Source organism: Labrus mixtus, chromosome 1 (genome assembly GCF_963584025.1).
Source record: "Labrus mixtus chromosome 1, fLabMix1.1, whole genome shotgun sequence".
NCBI lineage: Eukaryota > Metazoa > Chordata > Actinopteri > Labriformes > Labridae > Labrus > Labrus mixtus.
Window position 1 is genome coordinate 8,447,852 of NC_083612.1, and position 17,631 is coordinate 8,465,482.

Consider the following 17,631-nt stretch of genomic DNA (forward strand, 5'->3'; position numbering starts at 1 on the left):
ATAAATGATACAAACTACTAATCTATATTTGACTAAATCATGTTATTATAAACAGTAAGATTTATGATATATGTATGATCTGAACTAGCACAAAATATATTGTCTATATTGATAAAAAACATTTTAATTTTTTAAATATATGCAAACCTTAAAGTATGATACAAAATATTTATGTTGATTCAAACTTTAAAATCTGCAATGATATAAACAATGACCTATAATGAAAAAAAAAATAGTCTACAATTAACATACTTTATAGAAGTTTTTTTTATAACCAAATACACTTAATAAAAAATCCTCTTTTTGGAGTTCATAATCTAAACTGAGGGGAAGTCTAAGATGTAAATTGAAATAAACCAACATATAAATAGCTATTAAGTTGATAAATTCCACCACCTCATGCCCAGCCTCCATCTTTTTATTTCAGGGTTGTTGTCCCGACTTGAGCAGGCGTTCATGTGTATTTTACAACTTGGAAAGTCGTTTTCCCGAGGTGTCTGAAAGCACTTGAATGCACCTTTAACTGGGAGATGGTATTAGTTTCAACCTGGCTTTCTTAAACTACGTTGATGGAATACCCAATATTTTAGATTCTCCTGAGTGAAACATGGACACACAGTAACACGTTTTTATTTTTCAGATTGTTTATTAAAAAGGGAATACAAAAAAAACTAACTGTAGAAATCTACAGCGACACGAAGCAAGCAGACGATTTGATCATCAGGTCAACAACACACAGCAGCTCATCGCCTTTTAAGCATTCCTGTTACTACGACTACAGCTAACTATCAGCTCCACCTGCTTCACGTCACACTCAGCACCAGGTCATCAGCTACAGGTCGTCGCTTCTGTCAGAGGTCACCTGTGGTGTATTTTTAAAGCAGTTTTTTTAATTCTTCACAGAGGTGACTGGACGACAGCAGGAGAAACACCGAGGAGAAGATACGAGCGTCTCTGGAGAAAAGACGACGCTCTATCAGCATCGGAAAAAACAAACAATCCACAGGAAGAGGAGAGGAAAACAACAATCATGTACACGGGAGGTCTCCTCGTATTGCTCGCGTCTCATTGGACAGCTTGGTATCAAGTGGCGTACCCTGATTGGTTCAAGGGGGAACGCGAGGACATGGACAGCCTCGGCTGGAAAATGACACAACATGAGGGGGTAGAATGAATTTAATCTGAAGCTACCGAGATTTCAGCGAGAAATCATCCAATTAAACGTCAGAAGAAATGTTCAGGTGATGTGCATCCTCGACAAAAAAAAAGTAAACTCTAAATAAAACGAGCTACAAAGTTAAAGCATGTCAAACATAAATATAGAACCATTTTATGCATATATTAGAATCGACCACATCTGGAGCTGTGGGTTAGAAAATAATCTAGAAGGTTAAAGTGCAACTTTACAAAGAAACAATAAAAAGAAATACTGTGATTGGAAAGCGTATACTGTTAGGAGACTCTGCGAGGAGGATTTCTGTCCAGGTGGGAGGAGCTTGTGAACGTTTGGGCTTCAGCGGTGGAGTCTTTTAAAAGTCCCGTCATCGGCCTCAGAAAGAAAGCTTCAGAAATCAGAATGTTTGGCCACTCCGCAGAGATAAGAGTCTGATATTCGCCTGTTAAGTTCCCATGAGTCTTTGCTTCTTCTTCTTCTTCTTCTTCATCCTGCTCCTGTCGGAGGTCGAGGAGCGGGATGAATCCAGTGAGGGCAGATTGCAGTCGTTGATGTCCCAGCAGGAAGATGCCTCAGGGTGTTGGCAGACACCCTGTGGGCGTCTCCGTCTCTCTCAGGCTGTCAGCTTCAGTCGTCCTGCAGAAAGAAAAAAAAAAACAAAAAAAACATCCCATCAGTCAGCCGCCATGTGAGCCGTCACGCCATGTCCACACTGCTGCTCATAAATGTGAAAACTCTCTCTATCAACACTGAGACCGATCAGCATCAAAGTTTGTTCAGACGTTCATGCTCCATGAAGGAATCGTCCAGCAAACTTTGGGGATCCTCTGACTTTATCTTTCCTGATTCAGCTCAACATAGTTCTTAATATGTCTTAAAGAACACCTGTAACAAAGCTACTCTCCTGCCTCACCTGTTTTCTACCTGTGGTGTGAAATGTATGAGCATCACAGAGCCTTAACCCAGCAGCATGCATGAACTAAAGTCTGTAAAAGCTCCTGATTGGCTCTCCAATGTCCCGATGATACATGAACTTTGAGAGTATCTGCCGTGTTGTGATGTATTTCTGACTGATATCGGGATTCAAGCAATCGCAAGACAGGAGGCGGGACATAACGTTGGGATGAATTTGATTGGTAGAAAAGTGAGCGAGCTCTCCTGAGTGCAGGACGAGTCATCAGACATTTGAAACTCTTCACAGGAAGAGGAAATAAAGTTATTTAGATGTAAAATACTCAGATCATGCTTTATTTAAATATATTTGGAAGATTAATGAACGTTTAAAAAGCTGGATTAAAACCTGGAGAGTGTATTTTCCTCTTCGTGGAGACTTGAACACATCGTAGAGGAATGAAGAAGGCGTGGTTCACGTGTTTCCTTTCACAGACTATTAGGAGTTATCTGATCATGGAAAGCAAATTAACACTGACTGAAGGAGTTCAACATCAAAAACAAGGGCTCGTTTTTAAGAGCTTGTATTCAGGTTAGGATTCCTTCTGTTTTCAATTTGTCAAGTTTTTTTCTGTGATCTGTAGAATGACCCTCCTCTCTAAATGAAACAACATCTGTTATTTAAACAGATAAAAACACTTTAAAATGAAGTGTAAGGTTGATATTCTTCTTTCTTGCTGCCCCTCGACGAGTTAAAACAGACACTTTAAGTTTAACCTCACTGGGTTGAATTAGTTTTTATTCTTATATTTGGTTGTTGTAAGATGTATCTGATATATTTTGATGTTGAAGACCTATTCTCTTACAGAAGAACACATGAACTGATGTAATAATAATAATCACTAGTTGATCTACAGCGCCCTCCTCCGGCCACCTCTATGTTTACATATCTGAAGCGTCAGTGCTGTTGTCATGGTTACCTGCAGTTTAACTCACTCTGTGTTCGACATTAGACGAGCAGTTAAACCGACTTTGTCCCGTTAAAACTATTCAAACAAAGACCAGCAGATGTTTTCAGATTTATCAGTGTGGACATGGAGCCATATATCCCACAATCCTCAGCTCATCAGCAGGTCGCCCAGGCCACAGAGCAGCAGCAATGAGAGAGGAGGGAGAGGGGGGGGGGGGGGGGGGGACGGGGGGGGGGGGGGGGGGGACACACACCAAAGGACACCAACTCACTCGTAACACCCGCACACACTGAAGTCACAAGGAACAGACTCGTGGTTTCAATAAGAAGTTACATTAAAGCACCGGCACAGTTTAAACCTGTGTGTCCCATACAGAGGTCCAGGCTTTGATTAGCATAGCTTAGCATAAAGAATGGAAGCAGAGGGAAACTGCTAGCCTAGCTACACTTAAAGCCAAAAATAAGACAAAAAATGTAAAACTCCAACTCTTTTCAATTGTAATGTTTGTTGTGTATTCAACAGGTTTAGGAACAGGAGCATAACAAGAACATCAGAGCTGACTAGTGTAATAAAAAAAAATAATATATATATATATATATAGAGACTTAGACAAAGGCCTGAGACATTTTAACAAGCCGTTAATGCTGCAAAATCATTGTGGAAATGCTCCTTTTCATTCAAGCTCAAAAGGCAACAAAATAAATCACTACATTTGTTTCAATATTGATCATTTGTACACTTTTCTGTTTCAATAATCTGTTCCATAATGGGCCCCTGGAATTACTACAACAAATTAATTGGAAGCTGAGCTGTGGTTGGCCTAATAGGACACTCTAAAAACTACAGATTTGTCAAATTAACTTAAACAAAAAAGAGCTTGAACACATTGTGAGTTTTCATTGATCTGCAGTTAGCTCTGGAGCTGATAAACACTCTGCTGTCAGCGGTCATTGAACGCAGCATCTGAACTGGTACAGTGCTCCAAACAGCTTCAGACAGATTTAAGCTCTAGCATCCCCCCTGCTTCCATTCTCTGAGTTTCTCTTGATTAACGACGTCCTCTGTCTCTCTCGATTTAGGACACACAGATTAAACTGTTATTTTAAAACTTTACAAAAAAGGTCCCACTGTTTTCTTTAAGGCTGTGATCTTAAGACAATGAATTAGTTTCCTTGTGACATGAACTCAAATCTGCACAGAAGTTTAGATTCAACGAGATTAAGACTCCAGCATTCAAACAGGCGACACAAACAACACGATCCGCTGCACACAGGAGGCCTGTGGGCTGCGTGGGCCCTGCTCACGGCCCAGCAGGCGCACAGACAGAAGCCAAGTGGAGCTCTGTGGTTAGAGGCGGGGGTGTGTTAGATGGATGTGGGGAGGGGGGGGGGCACCATGCCATGCTGAGCGCTTCCATGCCAAGCTATCCACCAATCAGCATACTCCCCCAACCTACCTGCCCACCGTCCCCAACCAATGGGCTGGCTCTGTCTACCTGTCTGTCTGTAAACCAACCAATGAGATCACAGAATGAGGAGACAGAAGAGGAAGAAGAAGGTCTGTAAAAAGTCCTGCCTCACTCTCATAGTTCACACGTGTGATTTTCAGGAGCTTGAATTTGTCTGCTTTAGTGTCAGCTACTTGTTTCCTACATTTCCCAGAATGCTGTTGGTTTGTCTCCAGTGGAATTTGGGTGTTTTTGCATCCTAATTTTACAAACATTTGCTGTCAAAATACAAAAATGGCTCAACAGTGCTGAAATCTCTTCGAGAAAATCCCTTGAGCCAGCAGCAGCAGAACACGCTGCAATGTTGTACCTGGAAAAAAAATGGTGTCAAAAATTCCAGAAGTGCTTTTTCAACAGGTTTTCCTGTTCTGTATTTTAGTTCTGTCACATGTTTCTGAATGCCTGAGGTCCAAACGGCACCATCTTTCATTAAATGAATCTGACTGCTTGAAAAATGTCAGAAATTAAAATTAGGGTCGAGATTTTTCATGGAGGAGTTGGTGGTGGGTCCAGAGGCTAGACATGTTGAGAACCACTGCTCTAAAGATATATAAGATCTATTACTTTTAAGAAATGCGTCTTAATCTTTAACAAATGTGTCGTTCTGAGGGGATCTGTTCAGTAATATTTAAAAGACATAAAACAGTTAAATAATAGTTAATGTAAACAATTGTTTGGCCAATGTAGTCACACATATTCTGGTGTTCTTCGTCTTATGTGGGTGAGATAACAGAAACAGTTATAAGTTGCTGTTCCATGTGTAATCACCTAAAATGAAACTAGTCAAGCTACAGTCCACACACCATAACTAACTCTGTAGTCCTGCAGGTGTGTCGCTTTACAAACCCAGAGCGTTAACGGGAGTTTAAAACTAAAACCAGCGAAGAGGAGAGGAGGCAGAGAAACTCTGAGAGTCAAAACAGTGATCGTTAACTCGAGAAAGATGAGATGTCTCTGTTGATGGAGTCAAGGCTGCTGGAAAAGATCAGTATTACACACACAAACACAAACACACACTCACACACACTGAGGTAAACATGGAGTTTGTTTGTAACAGTTAATTAAAAAGGGAGATCAGAAATGTTGTTCTCTAATATCATACTACAACCTGCTTCTCTATGCAGTTTACTGGAGGCCCCTGAAGGCATCATATCTGTATATGTTGTGCATGATTATGTTATAAATTATTTTAGTGAATTAAAGCTTCATAACTATATTCTTGTTCATTTTGAGGGTATTTCAGGATTATGATAAAACACATCAGATAAAATAAATCATACTGTATATACCTGTGGAGAGCTGGGACTGGGACCTCCTCCGGGATATACTGGGAGTTCTGGAGGCGGAGGAGAGGGTGGAGCCCGCGCTGCTTGCGCGAGAGATGGGGAGGGGGACGGGGGTCACCGGGGGGGAGTCCAGCTGAGCAGAGGACACATTTTGAAAAGTCTTAGAGATCACTGACACGAAAGGTTAAAGTCTCGTTACATTTCTGTTTTTAGTGTTGGATGTGAGTTTCTGTACAATTTCAAACTTTATTTGAATATAATACAATAATATAAATAAATGAAACTTTATTGTACATAGTTTAAATTAGACGTGATACTTGTGTATGGTATACTTTTTTTTGTTAATTTCATTATAATGTAATATCACTATTTCATATTCTAATCAAAATAAAAAATAAACAGTTTATGAAAGACTAATGATGTAGCGGACTCATGCTTCAGTGACTGTGCTGTGTGTGTGTGTGTGTGTGTGTGTGTGTGTGTGTGTGTGTGTGTGTGTGTGTGTGTGTTACCTCGACGCTATCGTGTGTTGGCGAGGACGAAGTGGACGAGTTCTCGTGTCTTCTAGAGAACGAGGAGGAGAGACTCAACTCGACGCTTCGAACACGCTGAGCAAACTTGAGCGAGCAGACCGACTCGCTCATGTTGTTAGGAAGGGGAGACACCTGAACACAACACAAGTATTATTTTACATTATTTCATGTTTGATCAAAAGTCTGTTCTTGTTGTTTGTTTAAGCTAACATTGAAAAAATCAGAGTCATTAATAATGTCTGATCTGGTCTCACCTGCACCATCATGAGGGTCTTGCTGTCTCCGTTCAGAGAGTCTTGCAGCAGGTAGGTGAGGCGGGAGTTTCTAAACGGGACATGGGAGTGTTTGCCCCGCAGCGCGTTGATGACATCACCAAGGGCCGACAGAGATTTGTTGATGCACTGGGCTTCTCTGAGGCGACTGCCCTCCGCCCCTGATTTAGCGATCCTCTCTGAGCCTGCCAGGTCCACCAGGTTCAACTTACCTGCAACCAAAAGAGACCAAAAACCTCAGTACTGAGTCCTCTGAGACTTAGGTAAGGTCAAAATACCTGAGTCAGGGTTACACAATTTTTGCATTGAACTCATATCAAGGTCTTAGTTTTGAAGATAGTGATTTGCAGTGGTTTAATGTTTAACATCACATCATTTATGTTTAATAAAGGAAGTTGATTTCTGGCAATGAGGAAGTACCAAAAGTGTCTGCGCTGGGTCCTGATACTCTACACAGAATTATAATTACACTTATGCACCCTGCAAAAAAACCCTTATTGACAATTTATATTGTAAACATTTTATCACTCATACATAGTTAAAATGTATCCTTTTATGCAAACGTCTATTCAATGAAGATAATGCAATCTTATTTTTGATGATTCCGCCACACAATTGATACAATCTTGTTTGTGAAATACTCCTTTATGCAGATAATACAATGTTGTATGTGAAATACTCCTCTATGCAGATGATACAATGTTGTATTTAAAATACTCCTCTATGCAGATAATACAATGTTGTATGTGTAATACTCCTCTATGCAGATGATACTATGTTGTATGTGAAATACTCCTCTATGCAGATGATACTATGTTGTATGTGAAATACTCCTCTATGCAGATGATACAATGTTGTATGCCAATATTCATAGTTTAAAGCTACTATCATGCATACAGGCTAACAATAACAGTGATAAATTGCTTTAGTGTAGCCGATATAATTTTACCATGGTTAGAGTAGCTTGTGATGGCACTGTGATAAAATGTAATTAGTTTTGCAGGTCATTTGTCAAGAACCAAAGTAGTGTGCACATTCAAATGTTGACCATGAATATCTGAACCACAAATCATCGAAATACATTTGTTGTTGGTACCTTGTGTGCGGTTTCCAGTCGAAGCATTGAATCCAGACACGGTGATGATGAGCAGAGCGTGAGAGCGAGAGCTGTGCTCGTTTAGGTTGGTGCACGCTGTTGCTCTGTTCATATGACCCAACTCAAACACCTGAGGGCAGGTTACACACAAAAACACACGATCAAAATCAGAGGTCAATGTAGAGTACCATTTGTTTTCATTTAAATACTTTCTGTTGAGCTGTAACAAACTATTATTTACATCATCATGACATCTGAAACGTTAATCCATCATTTTTATTTATTATAATTATTTATTTATTATAATTATTTTCTTTTTTAACCAAAAGGTTCAAAGATTTCCAGTTTTCTCATTTAAGGAAAACAAAGCCAGCAAATAGTCACATAAGAAACACAAGCCATTATTTCATCCACTTATTGTTTCAGCTGATTCCCTCAAAATCTTAAGAAAAACAGGAGATTGACAAACATCTAGGACCTTCTTTTCTGATATTTCAGGGTTTATAGGCCAGGAAGAGGTTATTATCTGTAAATAAATGAATGCAGCAGGAAATCCTCACCTTATTGATGTCCTCCGGACTCTGCACAACGAACTCAGTCAGTCCGGGGACGTAGAGCTGTCCGCTGCCGTCAGGGTTCATCTTAATGTCCAGCTTGTCGGTGGGATTCTCTCCCAGCAGGTTCCTGATTAACAACAGATGTGTTTACAACCTGCAGACTACGACTCAGGGCTCACAGAACACATCACAACACAAACTAGAGAGAGCGATAGTTAACTAAGCCCCTCCCCTCACGCAGTGATATTACAGCATAGGAATGTGTGACAGCAGGTATGTCAGTGTTTTAACCTGGCTCTGTTTATTTTAGCCTCATGCAGGTCGCTTTAACCGTGATTCTGTCAGCTTTAGCCCTGGTTCGTTAGCACATATCATAGTCAGTGTATAACATGGAGATTTTACACTGTTTCAAGACAGAAACAGCACTTTAAAACATCCTGTGAAGCTAACTTTAGTGTAACCTGTTCCCAGTGATGGTTGATATCTCAGTAAATGATGATACTCAGCAGGAGCTGAAGCAGTGAGATTAATTTTCCACATTTGCTGATTTAAAAAAAAAAAACTTTCTGTATAAAAATAAACTGCTTTAAACTGTCCTGATCTGTCTGATAATCTGAGTGTTTAATCCGATACACGTTCTCTGAATTCTGAACCTTTTCGCCAAAAACTGTCCCTCCAGCGCACAGATGTTCTGTTACACAACAGCTGGACCAGCGGAGATAAACAGATGGCATTTAATATGATCCTCTTTATATAACTTCTCAGAAACTGCAGGAAACCTGGCACAGTGTTTCTCAAGTGTCCTCATGGCATCGGGACGTGATGTTCACTACACACGAGGGAGGCATTCATGAAAATACAGAATTTAACTCGTCTTCTATCTTTACCACTGGAGGGGGCTAACGGGGGGATTTTGACCTGATGATGTCATGCCCTCTGTATGAAGGTCTTTCAGGACTCTGCATTTACTGTATCTGCCAAGGTTACATTGATGAGGCTCACCTTTACTTACAATGTCATGCAAACATTTTCAAACCATCATTAGTGCTTATGATCTCCTCACAGGTTTATTATCACACTCCTGCAACAACTAAGAAAAATGATAAATTGATGCTGCCGAACCAAAGATATCCCACTTTTTAACCTTTTTACATGCCAGAAATTAACATGTAGCTCTAACTTTTTAGCGTGCCATTTTAGGTTGTTTTGTGTAAACATTAGCATGCTATGCTAATATTAAAATCAATCATGATAAATAATTCATTTTGGGGATCTACAGTAGTTCATGAATCTTTTCATGGAAGCTCTCCGGTGTGAAAAGGTCAAACCACAGATGGATTTTTTTTGTCTTAATTTAAATCACTTTTATCTAAAGTTCAGATTTTTAACCTTTTCGTCCAAACTCCGAGTTTAAACTGACTAACATCCCTGCAGTCATGAGGACTCCTCCTCTGATCACCATGACAACCAGGATCATCTGTGTGTGTGTGTGTCGGTCTCACCGCAGCGTCTCGTTGTAGATCTCCACCATGCTGACGGTGATCTTGTAGTCCCAGTCTGGAGCTTTCTCCGTCACCTCAGAGAAGAGGAGGCGGAGCGCACGCTGGTTGATGCCGGGGTCGTTCAACACGCCCTGGAAACACAAATATGAATAATCGTTATATTGAACGAGGGATAGGAGACTATGGACACTAAACCAGAGCAGCGTTGTGGAAACGCGTTAAAGTTGTTTTATTGTCACCTCCATGGTGTACGTTTTCCCCGAACCGGTCTGTCCGTAGGCGAAGATGCAGACGTTGAAGCCGTCGATACAGGAAGTGACTAGAGACTGGACCTCTTGAAACACCTGAAGGACCAATCAGAGGACACAGAAGATTTAGTCCCTTTAAAGATATTTAAAACTCCAAGTATGAGCTGGTGACAGGAACAAAAACAAACAAAGCTACGAGTCATTACATTATATTTTCATACGGTGCGCGCATACAAATAATTCCTGCCTCGTAAGGGAAGCAAAAAAACAAACTAAAACTAAAACAAATTAAATAAAAACACCAGCTTGGAGAAAATGTATCAACTCAGTGTCAGGCAGAAGGGAAAGAAAAACTATCTTAAAAATAAATTAGGATTCAAGTAAAATCAGGAGAGGATGATCAAGGTATGATACATACACCACGTTACTTTGAGTTTCATTTCATTTCTATTTTCTTTTCCATTCTCGTTCAATACGATTATTCAACATCCTGACAGCCTTATACTCATCACTTTGAATAAAACTCTCTCACCACAGATTACACGACAAACTTACATCATCTCCTGCAAGTTTGTGTTACATTATGTGCACTGACACGCATCTGTTGCTGTTTTTTAAGTTTTTGTTTCCTTAATTCACTCTCAAAATGAAGCCAAGTGTTGCTTCTGTCCTTCTTTTCCAGGCTGCCATAACAAGCCATCATCGATTAAGAACACATTCAGTGAGCTGTAAATCAAATGCATAGCTTTTCTAAGTTCAATAAAAAACACAGCAAGCTGGGTGTGATTAAGTGATGCAGGTATGAAGAAAAACTAAAAGAGGACAACTGTCTGCACAGTTTTTATCTTTCTTGTGTTTTCTGTTCCCACCTCTTCCTGAGTGGCCTGAGGAGAGAAGACTTTGTCCAGCTCGAATGTCATGGTTTTGCCCTTGTTGGAGAGGTAGAGGATGGCGTCGTCTTCAGAGTCGAAACTCAGCATTGTTTTGGAGTCGGCGGAGTCCTGCTCCTCCTGACTGACCGGCCGGACACGGCAGAAAACACGGATGTTACCTGAGGGACACAGAACTGGTTTTAATGGTTTTCTAGAGTTACGTTTGTTAGGCTAATTTTGACTTTCACAACCTCCGTTTATCTGGTGTGGAGAAGGAGACAGCATGCAGCGCTTCAAAGTGGAAAATAAACTAACACTGAAGTGTGTGGATCGAAGGAATGAATGATCCAAACCTGGCTCTAAGAACACCACAGAGAGCGTGTGAACAAACGAGAACTGGTTTGGAAACATCAGATAAAAAGAGATGAATGTATTTCAGACCTTTGAGTCGCACCAGCTCGTTGTGACACTTCTTCCTCAGGTTCATCTCTCGCTTGTATTTACGCAGAAGCTCCTGGTTAGTGCTGCTCACCTCACTGATCACCTGACAGATCTGACACACACACACACAAACAGAAATATGATCTATGATAAAGGATTCATCTTAATAAAGACCTAAAATTAAGTTAAAACTAAATAAATCTTGTCCATTCTCCAAGACATTTTTTTTCCTTTCATAAAATCTAATATCAAGAGATGCACAATATTAGACTTTATTTCTGATGTGTTGATATTTTTCCACACATTTTGCATATTCACATTGTTTTCCACAGTGAAATTTAAACTCACAGTGATGCAGACAATTAATTCAGTTTTTAAATGTACACGTCCTCTAGGTCAAATAAGAAAACTGTTTCATATAAAAGAAGTCATGTTTATTTTTATGCAGCATTTTTTTGACCGTGCATACACAACATTGGTATCAGGGCATGTCATTAATGGGATTAGATCCTCAGACAGGTTAATAATATCAAAGAGTCATGAACCCAAATCGACATCTACCAGCATGTCATATCTTCAGGAATGCTTTAAATCAACACTCAGAACGTTGCAGCTCGTCTTAACTGTCAAACATGAGCACATCTTGTTTTCACTTCAGCGGCTCCCTGTGCAGTTTAGGATTATAGAAGTGATATCAATCTTTAGACATGCTGGCTCCTTCTTATCTCTCTGACATTTTAAATCCCAATCTGTCATCACCGACGTTCATTTTCACCGATCATTTGCTTCTGACTGTCACAAGGTCGAGGTTGAAAACTCGGCGGCGACTGAGTTGTTTGAGCAGCAGCAGAGATCTGAACAGTCTGCCTCCACACTGCCTGTTTTTAAACTTATCCTTAAAACTCAACTTTATGCCTCAGCTGAGAGTTGTTTTTTATCTTTACCCATGTGTCTGAAGACTTTTTATTGTTTTGTGTCCTGCTCTTTTTCCATTGGTCTGTGTTAGATTGTGTTTCATATTTGAACTGTGCAGCTCTTTGGTCAACCTAAACTGTTTTTAAAATGTGCTTTTTACATAAATGTGGATTGGATACTTTTATCGACCCAATAAGCATCCCTACTTCTACCAGAACCAGTCTGAATTGTAAGTTATTTATCTCTCTCTTTCTTAATATCTCAATAATACATTCAACTACAATTACACAGACGCTGACAGCAGACCATTACAGCTGTGCATGCAACAGAATTATCTCTGTTTGTAAACCTGAAACTTAAAAATCCACACTGAGACACAATCAGATAACTATTAACTCAGCAAGCTATCAAGAAGCATTTCTTTTAGAGACAGGTTGTTTGTTTTTGTCAGAAGATAACTGTTTGTTTGTTTGTATTTTTGAGTTTGGACTCAGACTCTGCAGCAGGTGACTTCTGGGAAAGAGAGTCACACATTGGATCTGGTTTTTCTTGGGACATGTACTTTAGCTCAGGGAGTCATTTATTCATCAAAGTCTTCTGAGCACGCTCACTCACCTCTCGCTTGGCCTCTGTGATCGCTTTGTCCAGCATGAAGGGGAAGTCCTGCACCTGCCTCTTCAGACAGTTGTAGTCGGAGGTGAGAGTCCTGAGGGCCGGCTGCAGGCTCAGCAGGTTCATACGCACTCCTGAAACAACAAACACAAACATTCAGCAGAGTCAAACACTCTCTGACAGAAGTCACCAGAAAGCAAACAAGCGTCTGACCTGCCAGGTTCTCGTGGACCGCCTTCATCTCGCTCTCGGCTCTGATGAACGCCTCCTCGATCACGCGGTTCTTCTCCTCCTCCAGGTTCTGCATCTCGGCCTCCAGCTGACCCTGAGCTCGCTCCATCTCTCCCTCATAGACCAGGATCTGAAGGGGAGCAGAAAGACACGATCAGAGAGGAAGAACTCGAACAGAGACCGGCTGCAACCTGGACTAGAGATCCAGATCTACACTTCAGATGTTAGAGTCTAGAGTTTACTGATCAGATCCACTGTGATAACACACTAACAGGGGATACTTTTTAAAGTCGTTTTTGGGGGTGTTTTTGCCTTTAGTGGATAGGAAAGCTGAAGAGAGATAGGAAATGTTGGGAGGAGAGAGAGTGGAGGGATGACAGGCAGTAAAGAGCAGAGGTCGTATTCAAACCTGCAACCCCTGTGATGAGGACTACAGCCTCTGTTCATGAGGCGCATGAAATAACCACTAGGCTATCAGCGTCCCAACAGGAGATATTTTTACATTATTGTCGTCTTATTTAATAAAAAGTTACAGAATGTTTTGTAGAGCTTGAAAAACAGAAATTTCCCATTTTTATAAAGTTCTTGTTTTTGCTGCTCACAGGCTCAGATTGTTATTCTTAGTGTGAGCAGCAATATACTTTTTTCAAGGATAAGATGGTGTTTTTATTTTTTTATTTTTTTTTATTTAAACCATAAATCCGCCTTTTCATTGCTATCTTCAAAGCCACCAGAGTCAAAAACAGGAAGTCTACCCTGCAGTAAAGGAGCTGCTGGTCAAGATCAGATCGCTCGTCCATTGTTATTATTATATATTTATTTTAAAGATTTATTTTTTATGCCTTTATTCTAGAGACAGGACAGTGGATAGAGTTAGGAATCAGGGAGAGAGAGAGAGCGGGGAATGAAATGCAGGAAAGGAGCCACAGGCTGGATTTGAACCTGGGCCGCCCGCTTAGAGGACTACAGCCTCCGTAAATGGGCCTTGCACACTATCCACTAGGCTACTGACATCCCCCCTGTCCGTGCTTCTTTTGTGATTTTGGAGTGTTAACTGATTCACATAAAGAAACGACTCGAGCTAAGCAGCAGCAAACGAGAAACTCCTGATAAAACATGAATTTAATCTCAGAGATGAAACATCAGAACATTAAGAGAAGTTTGTATCTCGTGTATTTTTACTAAACCTAAAACTTCACTAATGTTCTGATGTGCCATGTTCTTATTAATCTCTACTAAAAACTACAAAACACTCATTAGTTATTTAGAAGGAGGACTACACATCCAGCCTAGAACCTGAGGAAACATCTACATCAGAAGCTCCCAACCTGATCCAACCGGGAACCTCTGATCTACATCACTAACTCATCATGAGCTGTAGCCACAAAACACCAGCTGGTACCACCACACACAGGTAAGCAGGTCACACAGGAGCACAAGGTTTCCTTAATGGTGTTAAGGGACACAGCTGGGTGCACTGGGAGGTTGTTTTTTTTAAACTGGGTTCACATCACAGACTGGGAGATCTGACAGAGTCTCACAGGGTCCAAAGGTCCCAGTAAAACCACATCACCTGGTGCCGACATCATAAAGTTAATCCTGTAAAAAGGTGCCTCACTTGATTCAGAACATTTGGGATTTTTTTTAAAACTGTTCTTTAATTGTTTTATTTAAAATTTCTTTGTAGTCTCTCTGGATCATTTGATAAAGAGAACAACTAGTTTGCGGAATCAAAATGCATACAGGGGCAGGACAAAACAAAAGTTTCCTCTGCAGAAGAAAAAAAGAGAGAAAGGTCGGCACACTGTTCAGCTCCCAATGAGCCACACTGATCTGAAGAATGGTAGCCCTGTTTGAAATAAAGTAGCTCATTGGGAGCTGAACAGTGTGCCGACCTTTCTCTCTTTCTCTGGAGCATTTTGAGATTTTTCTGTCCTATGTCGTTCCTCTCAGGCTTTACCTGCAGACGCTTCTCAGGGCTACAAAACAGCCTATTAAAAATGTTTTCCAGGATCAACTTTTTATTTTTTTTGTCTTTTCCCGACTCAACCCCCTGACCCCGGCCTGAAGTTATACTCACTCCCTCGTATTCAATCAAGGTCTTCTTACGTAACTAGATTTAGCTCTTAAGGAGTTTTAGGAGGTATTTGCGGTTTTATTCGGCAGCTTTGGAGCCTGAACTCTCGGTCAGCAGAGAGGTTTCACTCTGACTGGGAAATCTTTGAATTTCAGTGACGTAAAGAAGAGGGAGGGGGGAGTGCTGCGCCAACCTTGGACAACCTGCGAACCAACTCGCTGTTTCGCCTGCCGAAGGCCTTGGACAGGAGGCCGCACAGACGGCTTTGATCGGTGAGCAGCTGCAGCAGCATGCGTGCAGAGAGAAGAAGGTTAACGGAGGAGGTGGAGGGGGGTGGGTGGGGGGTTTAAAACTAACCTAAGTGTCACTGACACCATCTAACATCCTCACTTTAAACCTCATCGGCTGCTTCAACACACCTGAGGTTTGAATAAAACAACAGAACTATTACAGGATCAAAGGGACAGTTAACATGAATATAATACGTTTCAATGAAAATGGATCTTAGCACACAGAGACGCATTAGCAGTCAGAGCAGCAGACACAGACAGTAGACAGACAATCTCCACACAGAGAGCAGAAAGGTCAACAGACGGATGTGTAGGAGGCAGACACAGCAGCAAACTACCTGCTGGAGCAGACAATCGTCGGTGTTGGCGTTACCTGCGTCCTGAGCTGAGCGCAGCTCCTCTGGGACTCGTGCAGCTGTGTCTCCAGCTCCCTCAGCAGCTGCCTCTGCACAGACAGCTGCTCCTGCAGGCCGGCGTTCTTCACCTGCAGCTCAGCCAGAGATTTCTGAGAGTCGGCCGACTCCACCTCCACCGTCTGAGTGACATACTGAAAAAAACAAAATACACACTAATTAGACGTCATATTCGACTTCAGTCAGATTGTAGATCAATCCGGTTATTAAATCGTTTCTGTGACCAGCTCCTCCTCACCTTGACTCTAGGGGGCGACGCTGCCTGCCTGGCCAGCTGGTCCTCGCACTCCTGCAGCCGGAGGGTGAGTTTATGCTCGGCCTCGCCCTGCCTCCTCCTCGACTCCTCCAGCTGCCTCCTGCTGTCCTCCAGCTGCCGGGTCGACTCGTCCAGCTGCCGGCGGAGACTCTCCACTCTGGAGGTTTTCTCCAGCAGCTCTCGCTCGAGCTCAGCCAGCCGCCGCTCCCTGTGCCGGGCCTGGCCCTCCCACCGAGACACCTCCCTCCGCAGAGACTCTGCATCCTGCACCACACAAGTTAGGTTTCATTCTAATTGAGTATTTTGAACTTTGGCTTTAAAAGATTCACTGATTAGCAAAATGTCAGATTTATTTTGGCCTTGACTTACAGCATGTTCCAAATAAGCTCACATGCACCAATCTTTAAAGTTTAAACATATAATGTGGGAACCTTCAGGTTGCTGTGTTCATGTACCTGATGGTGTGTTCATGTACCTGGTGGTGTGTTCATGTACCTGGTGGTGTGTTCATGTACCTGGTGGTGTGCTCATGTACCTGTCAGTATGTATATATACCTGATGGTGTGTTCATGTACCTGATGGTGTGTTCATGTACCTGGTGGTGTGTTCATGTACCTGTCAGTATGTATATATACCTGATGGTGTGTTCATGTACCTGATGGTGTGTTCATGTACCTGGTGGTGTGTTCATGTACCTGTCTGTATGTATATATACCTGGTGGTGTATTCATGTACCTGGTGTTGTGTTCATGTACCTGGTGGTGTATTCATGTACCTGGTGGGGTGTTCATGTACCTGTCTGTGTTCATGTACCTGTCTGTATGTATATATACCTGACTGTGAGGGCAGTGGCTGCAACTGCAGGTCTCTGCAGCAGCGTCGAGGTTCAGCAGCTCGGAGCTCTTGCATGACTTCAGCTCCTGCTTCAGACGCTGGTTCTCCACCACCAGCAGCTCCAGCTGCTTCTCCAGGTCTGTCGCCCCCTACAGGACACAATGAGGCATGCCATTTTAAATTGAATACTGAAAAATTAAAACGTAAAAGGTAAACAACAGGGCTTTCAAAGGATAGGTAAAAATAATTGTGATGAATCGCCTTATCTTAAAACAGAAAAAGGAACTTATTAGGGATTGAAAGTAGTTAAAGAGAACGTTAATGAAGTCAAATGTTTGATGTCATATGGTGGATATTCGTTTTGACCCATCAAGGAGTCATTCAAAGGTGCACTGGTGTTCTTTTCTATCACCATGACTACAGGGAGAAGCTGCAGTGGCTTACCTACGGCACGCCTAAAGGGACAAAACAGCAGGTGATTTATGAGACTTCATGAGAAATTAATGTGTTAACGCTGACAGCCCGAGTCAATACATTTTACACCAAGGTTACACAACAGAGCGATAACCTGTCTGGTATTATGTAGAATATTTGTCTTAGTGATACTTTATCTCTGCTCCTCTGTGTCACCTCTCTCACACACCTAAACACAG

At 41.6% G+C, this 17,631-nt stretch overlaps 1 protein-coding gene across 7 annotated transcripts in view; it reads right to left on the reverse strand.

Moving 5' to 3' along the window:
• Positions 1 to 626: 626 nt before the first annotated feature.
• kifc3 (kinesin family member C3) overlaps positions 627 to 17,631 on the reverse strand; it is a 53,868-nt gene continuing 36,863 nt past the window's right edge. For 5 of the 7 annotated variants that reach the window (XM_061052915.1, XM_061052593.1, XM_061052823.1 and 2 more), the window contains 17 exons: positions 16,978 to 17,127; positions 16,127 to 16,408; positions 15,849 to 16,022; positions 15,379 to 15,465; positions 13,091 to 13,238; positions 12,881 to 13,011; positions 11,351 to 11,462; positions 10,907 to 11,088; positions 10,029 to 10,133; positions 9,790 to 9,920; positions 8,291 to 8,414; positions 7,731 to 7,860; positions 6,617 to 6,846; positions 6,342 to 6,494; positions 5,833 to 5,962; positions 4,493 to 4,539; positions 627 to 1,810 (listed from right to left, as the gene is read on the reverse strand). In XM_061052915.1, coding sequence (XP_060908898.1) covers positions 1,802 to 1,810; positions 4,493 to 4,539; positions 5,833 to 5,962; positions 6,342 to 6,494; positions 6,617 to 6,846; positions 7,731 to 7,860; positions 8,291 to 8,414; positions 9,790 to 9,920; positions 10,029 to 10,133; positions 10,907 to 11,088; positions 11,351 to 11,462; positions 12,881 to 13,011; positions 13,091 to 13,238; positions 15,379 to 15,465; positions 15,849 to 16,022; positions 16,127 to 16,408; positions 16,978 to 17,127 — 2,325 coding nt within the window. In that variant the 3' untranslated portion in view covers positions 627 to 1,801. The remainder of the gene's footprint in view (positions 1,811 to 4,492; positions 4,540 to 5,832; positions 5,963 to 6,341; positions 6,495 to 6,616; positions 6,847 to 7,730; positions 7,861 to 8,290; positions 8,415 to 9,789; positions 9,921 to 10,028; positions 10,134 to 10,906; positions 11,089 to 11,350; positions 11,463 to 12,880; positions 13,012 to 13,090; positions 13,239 to 15,378; positions 15,466 to 15,848; positions 16,023 to 16,126; positions 16,409 to 16,977; positions 17,128 to 17,631) is intronic. The other 2 variants (XM_061052678.1, XM_061052898.1) reach the window with 2 other exon arrangements.